We start from the raw sequence: 9,571 nt of genomic DNA, 5'->3' as shown, positions 1-9,571 counted from the left end.
TTCCATTAGTATAAATGTCAAGTGGTGTGCTTCCCCTGGGCCCTAGGTTTTAAGGAGCAAGACCAAGGGGAAGGACTAAGGGGTAGAACTGCGGTTCAGCATTATTGTGTGAAAAGTGCCTGATTATTTCAATTGTTTGATGTTCATTGTGATTTATTACTCACTCTTCTTATTTACTCCAGGAGTTGTATTTTGAGGTTATTGAGTTTCAGATGTTTTTGGTTTTGCCAGGTGAATGGAGGTGTTTGTGGAGGCAGGTTGTTTAACAAATCTGTAAAAGAGTGACATTCAGTTTCTTTTGTAAACGTATGTAAATCACCAATGGCGCCATGTAAAATCTTGCCTAGGATGACACATTTCCAACCAAGAGGAGGCCGCTCTCTGGTAAAAGATAGAAGAGGGAATGGTGTGAATTCTACGTCTTTCTTACATGTGTGCTCCTCATTGTCGCTGTGCGTTTAGCTGACGGTGTGTTTTTGTGCACGTGTACCCTTCCGGGTGCATTCACATCCGTGCACACATGAGGAGGATTCCTTTTTTGGTGTGTTTGTTTGGGCTATTGTGGTGGTTTTTGTGCTCTCTAGCTCATGTGATGTTTTCCACAAAAGGCTGTGTGTTGAGTTTCAAAAGTTCTGGTTGTTGTTGGAATGAAGTGCGTAGAATGGATCCCACGCCGTCACAATTACTCTGTTTAATAGCAGGAAGATATTTTGAGTGTGATGTATCTTTGGGCAAATATGTTTGAATGCTGAGCTGGTGAGCAACTTCCGTGCTGGCTATTGCCCTGCTAAGGCACGAAGATATCCTAGTTTGTAAAAATCAAATCAACAACATGCTTAACTAGTGACAATATGAAAAACCCAGAGGGCACTCCTCAGTGTAAATGAATGATTGGCAGCTTTAGAACGCACACGCAGTGTAAATAATCCAATATCCAATTGGGCAATGCAATAGTCCATCACAGATGTACCACGTACTGCTTGGATGACATTCATATTAATAGTCATGAAGCATGTTTCTTTTATGAAGACTAACACTTGTACATTAGAAAGTCATACAAATGTGACTTCAGCATTCTATCTTTTGTATCATGCATGGATGGACTGTATATAGCCACTTAAAGATCAAAACCTTGTACCATTTTCTTTCCAGTCTAAATCTGTGTCAGTGTGCCTTATGCTGGCCACAACAAAAGGACATTCCAAAATGTGAAGTTTGACAGTACTGGTGGAGTGTCAAAAAACACAGCTTGCCTCGTGCAGTGCATCATATGTCCTTTGCATAGAGCTGATCAGGTTCAGCAGAAGCACACAAAAATACAAAATACGCAGGCTAAGCAAGGCAAGGGGCATGCAACAAGGACTATGGTCATAGGATGGGGCACGATGCAGGTTTTGTGATGGAAAATTCCATTCCCAACAAAAGACACCCATACAGAAGAACGCCCAACTGCAGAAGCAACTAAATGCAGCGCAACAGAATAATGTCCCGATCAAACTCCGTTATTATGGACAGCTGAAAACTGCATCTGAAACCCATTTGAGGTGAACGGTAGTTTGTTTACAAAGCAAAATTCCATTGCTGTGAGGGGCAGGCACACTGCTCTGTGTCGCTCTGTCCCCGCCCCGGACTGCTGAACACCAGTCACTCATTCCATTGGCTGATCCAGGCATGCACTGCGGTCTCACCAAGAAATGATATATTTTTGATACCATTAGATAATGTCTGATATGATGTTTTAAATCTACCCCAATATAAATATTTGAAAAAGCTTTGTTCAAATTCATTATTAGTAAAAACGTCATTATTTGTGTCGTTCCAAATACCAGATTCGAGTTCGGACTCACCCCGACCCCATACTATACTATAACCCCATACTATACATCACCCCATAGGCTAACTTAGCATTAGCATGTGAGTTTTAGTAAGTGAGTTTGTTACGGTACTGCATTATTTGTGATTAATTGTGAGGAGTGAGATCCGTGGACGTGGTGGAAAATGCAGATGATGTTCTGGAGCTGCAAGTGCTTTGGTCCTTTTATTCGCAACAATGCAGTCCTACATTACCCAGAAGCACCGAGAGCAGAGCGGAGACTGAGGATCGAGTTGGGTGGGGGCGGGGTCGACGGGAAGGTGCCCGGCCAATCAGAAGCAGGCTGTGGTGGCTGTCAATCAAGCTGCCGTGACGCTCTTGTTTACATGGAGACAGCTTCGACCAATGAGGAGTCAGCACGGGAGAGCATTAGGCTAGGGTCGACCAATGGTACGGCGAGGCTAAAAGGGGTTTTTTTTGTGGGGGGGGGGGGGCGTTAAAATGAACATCCGAGCCAAGGTGCTTTTTACATATCGACCCTCCATCGCGAGCCACTTGAAATCCTCACGGCCTGTGGACTTTTTCACAGCGCGACTCTCACCGCCTTTAGGTCCTTTGCTTGACCGGGTCGTTGACGAGCAACATGCCGAAGAGGAAGGTGAGTGTCGCCCCCTCATTTTTTCTAATTTTTGCTGCTGAAAACAAAAACTAGCAGTGCGCGTCCAAATCAGCGAGGTGCAAGTTTCGAGGCGCGTCTTTTTGCTTTTGAACTCCACTCGTCTTCATACCTTCGTGTTTTCTTCCTCATCTCACCTTTTTTTGCTGTTCTTCGTGGACAGGACAAAATGTCACGAGGGCACGACTTACGGGCAAATGCGTAAAATGTGGTGATGTTATTATGTTATTATAATGATAAAAACAGATACATAAGTGAAGGTTCAGGGGTTCACCCTTTGGGTGTGATGCCATAGGCCCGCCCATCTTTGTACCACCTGGATTTTACCATTGTGCGTGTGCGGACAGACAGTTTGGGTGGGGGTTAAAGTGAAGGATGAGTGGATCCGTGGTGGTATGGACACTTTTGACTGTTAAACATACACGGGTTGAGTCTCTAGAAGAAATAAAATGATAACTAATGCAATGATAATCTCAGTTAAAGTCAGAGAAAAACATCAGCAGGTGAGAAGGCAACATGTCGCCATGCACAATTCATATAGGGCTGAACCCACATGCTGACCAAGTGAAATGCAGTGCTTGTTCTAGTGTACATGCCATCATTTTATAACCTTTATTTAGCTAAACCGTTCAGCAGAACAGTTCATTGGCCAATTGGCAGCACTGTTGCCAACTCCTCAGCAGGAAAAGTGTGTGTGAACGTTTCTCCTTTTTGACCTGGCACTGTGTAGGTGAAATTGTGTGTCACATATTTGTTGACTTGTGGTTGTTCGGTTTCATGGGTGACGTCGTTGTCTGCATGTGAAAGCCTTGTCTCTGATTAATTGACTCTGACTACTTGCAAGTCATGTTGTCAGCTTGTATGTTAACAGTTTCAATGAAATACTTTGGAAGCAACTGGCGGGGCAGATGCAAAGGTTGTGACCCCCGGGCCGTAGTTTGCCAAGCCCTGGATTAGAACATAGTCATAAATCTATCGCTGTCCCGACCCTCTGGAATTCATTGCCCTGTCCACTCTGTGCTTGATCTGAAGGGGAAAGTGTAACGGTCATGATAAAGCACTATCCCAAGTAGAACAATACATACTGCTAGGCCTGCCAGTCAGTGCTTGTATTTCGCCTGGTCTCGGTCAGAGAACGATAGCTGGGACACCAGATGGCAGAAGCACCCCCCAGTACTACCTATTCAAAGCGTTCCTGTATAGGAGGCCCAAATCAAAACAACTGCTCTTGAACTGTACCAGAATACAATAGCAAAGGGATGTATGGCATCTCCTCCAGTGTCCAAGCAAAATATACTTATTACAAGTCAGAGAAATTCTACCAAAACTCTACCATAAAACAGAAATCAATATTCTTCCATGGGCATTGGATGCTGGGCGGTCCATCTCCTTGCAGAGACTGCTTTTAGTCAGGAAAAGTGTGAAAAGAACCAAACTATTTGAACATTTCACATCTATCACAGGAAATATTTCTTTCAATGGTACTTTTCAAGTTTAACATGATGACTGGGGATGCTCCAATCAGCGATCAACAGCACATTAAGTACTATTGGCTCCATGATATGAAAAGGGGAGCAAAAATCATCTTCATTTAGAGTGAAACACATTTGACATTTGTGATGGATGAAACGTCCTCTTTAAGGAGACTTTGGATGTGAGAGTACATAGTCTGATGGCATTCGAGCAGGATACGTTAGAGTGCGCTCGGTGTGTCTTCCGGGGCTGAGAGAGGATGCTCCTCTCGGCTGATGAATCTTTTGGGTTATTTGCTTTGGACTTCTGAGAGTGATGCACACACGGGCGAGTGTTAGCCACATGGCTGCGTTAGCTGCCGTTTGACTGATGATCACACCTTGAGCCTGGCAAACTCGCCATACTCTGTCACGTGTTTGTTCTTCAAATGCCGTATTTAATGCAAGCTTTTTAACATGCTACCCCGGCCAGATATTCTTTGTGGCATGGCGACTTCAAATTGTCCACAGGTTTGAAATGTGAGTGTGAATGATTGCAATTGGCTGGCGACCAGTCTGGGCTGTACCCCGCCTCTCGCCCAAAGACAGTTGGGATAGGCTCCAGCATACCCGCTACCCTAATGAGGATAAGGGGCAAAATGGATGTCACGCTCACAAACGACAGGTAGGCTCCACACAGCAGACGTGTTTGTTTTAGGACTGGGGTGTCTGTGGCGTGAAGGAGAGGAAAGTTGGCGGGGATACTCGCTACAGGCTGCATGATGCAATAGTGCTTGCCACAGGTGATGAAGGGCATTTATCAGCATATGCCGGTCACATGCTTTTTCACAGAAATCGTCCGATTTTCATCAGTGACTGATCGATGGGAGTAACGAGTAGCAACTTGCAGGCCTAATCTTCACCTTCTCTCCATCCCTTCTTGTGTCTCCTATAGTCTCCTGAGGGCCCTGAGGGCAAGGAGGGATCAAAGGTGACAAAACAAGAGGTAAACCTTGCTGTGTGTGTTTGATATGTGCATTGTTGCAAGGAGTTGATTTGGAATGACTTGCAGGCAGCGAGCAGATCAGCTGAAGATAAGACCGCTTTCGTACAAGTGATGTGTCTCTTCTCATTCTTTCTGTCACTGTCTCTCTCTCTTTCCCTCAATGATCACCTTTTGCTCCGGTAGCCCACCAGAAAGTCAGAGAGATTGTCACTGGTAAGTGACCTCATGAGGGGGACCTCATCCTCATCCTCACTGTCTTCACCTCTATCCTTTCCTTCCTCCCAGCTACACATGCTTGGTACCCAGTCCTCCAGGCTGCACAATATGTCAACAATTGTCTCTTATCCTCGTCTTTTCTCTGTTGTCTTTTATCCACTCATGATCCAATCGAGTGAAAGCAACACTTGGTGGCTAAAGGAGGCTGCATGATCGCATGCTTTAGGTCGCCAACACTGGCAAGAACGCCAGTTAATGAATCAAGCAGAGGTTGGACAAGAACCTCGAATCCCACTTTGAACAGGACATTTTGGACAATTATAGCATCCAACTTTGTCTGAAGGGTTTAGAGAAGAATTCCAGTGGACAAAGCCACATCCATAAAGGCTTGCTTAGAGGAGTTTGGTGTGAAAGAAACCCAGGATCTTCTTGGTAGTCTTGCTAAAGGAGTGGAAGCTGTTCTGGCTGCACAGATTGCGGATATTTCAGCTTTACAGTCCAGGATCATGAGGCTTCACCACACTCTGTAAGGCCCTATCATTTTCACATTCACGGAATCACTGATGGATTCAGGGAACTAGCCAAAAGGTCAGTTTAGTGGCAATGTGTGCAGAGGTTGACATCCATTTCTTAGTTACTAAATTGCCAATTGATGTATTGCATCCATAAATTTAAGTAGGGATTTTGGCATTTTATTTTGGCACTAACCCAAAATGAAGACACGCTATGCCGGTAAAAATACGTGTAAAATGGAATAAATGCAATTCATTCAAATGCATTCATTAATTCATTCTCCCGCTTATCCTCACGAGGGTCGCAGGCGTGCTGGAGCCTATCCCTACTGTCTTGGGGGAGAGGCGGTCCACCCTGGACTTGTGGCCAGCCAATCCCAGGGCACATATAGACAAACAACTATTCCCACCCACATTCATACCTACGGACAATTTGGGGGGGCTAACATGTTTTTGGAATGTGGGAGGAAACCAGAGTACCTGGAACCCGCCCCCACACACACACACGAGGAGAACATGCAAACTCCACACAGAGATTGAACTCGGGTCTCCTAGCTGTGCGCTAACCACTCGCCCACTGTGCAGCTAGAACAAAACATTCATTCATTCATTTTCTACCGTTTATCCTCACGAGGGTCGCAGGGGGTGCTGGGGCCTATCCCAGCTGTCTTCGGGCGGGAGGCGGGGTCCACCCTGGACTGGAGGCCAGCCAATCCCAGGGCACATATAGACAAACAACCATTCCCACCCACATTCATACCTATGGACAATTTGGAGTCGCCAATTAATCTAGCATGTTTTTGGAATGGGGGAGGAGGGAGAGAACATGCAAACTCCACACAGAGATGGCCGAGGGTGGGATTGAACTCGGGTCTCCTGGCTATGTGGCCTGCGCGCTAACCACTCGTCTGCCGTGCAGCCCTAGAAAAAAAACAATCAAATGGAATTTTGGAAACGATAAAAGGGATTTCATACTTTGTTTCTTTGCATGTGGAACTCTTTGCATGGCGTTTGTGCACGTGTTCTTTTATTTAGTGTTGCATGTGTAAGCCTTTGGAGAAAGCTTTTGAAAAGCATGGAGAGACCTGATAAGCATTCCTAACTACTGTATGAACATGTTGGTCACATTGGAATGTTGAATTGATAATCTAAAGGACTAAAGGATCCCAACAAGGTGGTTCAGTCCTAACAGGGTTCTGTTGATTCTGCAGAAACCTGCACCACCAAAGCCAGAGGCCAAACCTAAGAAGGTCGTCATCAAGGTAAATCCATTCCTTCAGACAATAAGCTCTAGATCAGGGGTGTCAAACATGCAGCCTGCGGACCACAACAGGTGGTGGTCTCCACAATAGGATACCACAACTCAATACAAAGGCTCGAAAAATGAGCATAATAAGTCCCCGTAATAAAGATCCGGAAATTAAAAATCCAATTCGATTGCTCAAAAAATAATTGACTGATTAATTGATTATTGAAATGATTGGTAGTTGCAGCCCTACAACAGACAGCAAGACAATGTTTCCATGTGGCTTTAGTGGGAAATGCCTGCGTCCGTATTTCACACCCCTGGAAGTGACGCTGCCCTCCGTGGGGCCTCTATGACGTCCAGACATCCTACTGATCGGTTGATCTTGCCTGAGCTTTGAACCACTTCTTGACAGGATGTGTTCTATTGCAGAAGGTGTCGGATGAAAAAGCGGTGAAGGCCAAGAAAAGCACCACCAAGGGGAAGGACGGCCCGGCCCAGAATGGAGACGCCAAGACTAATGAGGTATGTGTCAACATCCAAAAAGGCGATTGGTGGTGTTTATGATTATTGATTATGATTGTGTTGATTTGTGTTTGGAAACATACTGTATATGCACATGCACACACACGTGCACACAGATCTTTGTGTGTCGTCCGTCTGTCAGTGTGTCTTCCACCAGAAGCGCAGCGCCCTCCTTGATGTCAGTGCGAGGGCAGAGCGAGACAGTCAGAGTGAAGGGTACGGCCGAGTCCTCCTAACCCACCTTTGTGTGCCACTAACTCTTTGCTAGAACTCCCATTATCAGAACGATGCTGACGAGGGTAAAGACCATGTGAAGCATTCTCTCCTTTTTACACCTTCATTGCCCCTGTTTGACTGCTGCAGTATTTCTCATACATTCATTTCAACTCTTATCTCCTCACCCTCATAAACACATTATGAAGCACACCTAATGGTGGGCCTGCCACCTGGTTTTACTTTTTTATCCGACAGGGACATTGTACAATCCCAATCTGATCCAAATCGTAACAGCAGTTGTAAAGAATGGACATTTAACACTGCTGGATCTTAAGGAGGTTCTAAGTAGAGATTGAAAATGCAAAAAGAAGTAATGGGAGTGAGACAAAAAAGCAATTCATAGCAAAGAAGCATTCAAGTGAAATAGGCTGCTCATCAGCTGATCCAACGTTGAAGAGCATAGCTGCCAAAAAGGCTAACGGAAATAAAAAGTGTAAAAAGGAGAGAGTGATTAGTAACTGTGCAATAACAAAGAAAATATGCACCTCCCCATGAAATGTTATGTTTGTTGATTAACAGTTGATGATTGATTGATGATCCTCGTGGACGCTAATCATCAAAGAAGAAATGAAAAGTGTAAAAAGGAGAGAGTGATGAGTAGCCGTGCCATTCTCGTTGGCTTCCAGGAGGCTAGAGGGAATGTTGCTCCATGTGCTGAAGATGGCTTCACTGTGTGGAACTCATGTCCATTTTTGTAAATCCATCCCTAAATGTTCTCCATTGGATTTAGATGAGGGAAGGTGCAGGATGAGTCAGCTTCTTCCTCTGGAAGAAGTCCTTTGTCAAGTGTTGAAAAAGCCAGTCATTACCACACAGACCAGGCCTTTCTGTCATGAGGGATGTACCCCTACCTACACATAGCCGGCTACCATTTGACGCCCCCGCGCGACCTGAAGCTCCATCGTTCCATTGAAGGAAACATCTCAGGTGGGATCTCCTTGTCATGCCAGTCAGGTTGGAAGCCGTCGGGACCGTTAAGGGAGAAGAAAGCTTTCAATGTCCCATGTTTGGTGCTCTCCTGCTGCTTCCAAACCCTGAAGGAGACCAGACCTTTTAAGATGTGTCTTCTCTGGCAGATGTCTGATGGTTATGGGACCGCACTCTGCAACAGTAGCAACCTTCATTTGGGCCCAGGATGGTCCCGTGTCTTGACGGCCAGCCAATGGGATCCTTTTTTAGGCTCTACCTCTTGACTTCTAGTTCCATGAGTCTCAGGACGTTTGTGAGAAGTTCAAGCGTCCAAGCTCAGCAGAAGTGGCGCTGCCAGAGGCCTTGCTTGTGCAGCTCAACCATCCACGTTGGTCAAAGAGAGAAAGCTTTGTTGCCTTTGCTATCAAGAGATGATGCCAGGGTGAATACCTGACACTACATCACCTTCAATATACATTCTTAACATGCCACCTTTTGGATCAGCTGATCCAAGCCTATTTCACTTCAATGCTTCTTTGCTATAAATTTCTTTTTTGTTCACATCTTGTATTTATCAATAAAGAGGCATTCATTCATTCATTTTCTACCGCTTATTCTCACAAGGGTCGCTGGAGCCTATCCCAGCTGTCTTGGGGCGAGAGGCGGGGTCCACCCTGGACTGGTGGCCAGCCAATCCCAGGGCACATATAGACAAACAACCATTCCCACCCACATTCATACCTATGGACAATTTGGGGGGGCAATGAAGCTAACATGTTTTTGGAATGGGGGGAAAGCGGAGTCCTGGAGAAAAGCCATGCATGCACACAAATGCAAACTCCACACAGAGATGGCCGAGGGTGGAATTGAACTGGGGTCTCCTAGATGTGTGGCCTGCATGCTAACCACTCTGTCGCCGTGCAGCCAATAAAGAGGCAGAA

The 9,571-nt window shown here is 45.5% G+C and overlaps 1 protein-coding gene across 8 annotated transcripts in view; it reads left to right on the top strand.

Annotated features, from left to right (window-relative positions):
• The first annotated feature begins 2,311 nt into the window (after positions 1-2,311).
• hmgn3 (high mobility group nucleosomal binding domain 3) overlaps positions 2,312-9,571 on the top strand; it is an 8,348-nt gene continuing 1,088 nt past the window's right edge. Inside the window, exons 1-6 of one of the 8 annotated variants that reach the window (XR_009128350.1) lie at positions 2,312-2,471; positions 4,896-4,946; positions 5,130-5,159; positions 6,886-6,936; positions 7,356-7,445; positions 7,562-7,744. Coding sequence is in view for 3 of the 8 variants with exons in the window: in XM_058065339.1 (XP_057921322.1) it covers positions 2,457-2,471; positions 4,896-4,946; positions 5,130-5,159; positions 6,886-6,936; positions 7,353-7,445; positions 7,562-7,661 (340 nt within the window). In the remaining 5 variants the exon portion in view is untranslated. Of the gene's footprint in view, positions 2,472-4,895; positions 4,947-5,129; positions 5,160-6,885; positions 6,937-7,352; positions 7,446-7,561; positions 7,745-9,571 lie in introns of all 8 variants that reach the window. The other 7 variants (XR_009128344.1, XM_058065339.1, XR_009128372.1 and 4 more) reach the window with 7 other exon arrangements.

Source organism: Doryrhamphus excisus, chromosome 1, assembly GCF_030265055.1.
Source record: "Doryrhamphus excisus isolate RoL2022-K1 chromosome 1, RoL_Dexc_1.0, whole genome shotgun sequence".
NCBI lineage: Eukaryota > Metazoa > Chordata > Actinopteri > Syngnathiformes > Syngnathidae > Doryrhamphus > Doryrhamphus excisus.
The sequence above is the reverse complement of the archived record's forward strand: the minus strand, read 5'-3'. Positions and strand labels throughout refer to the sequence as shown.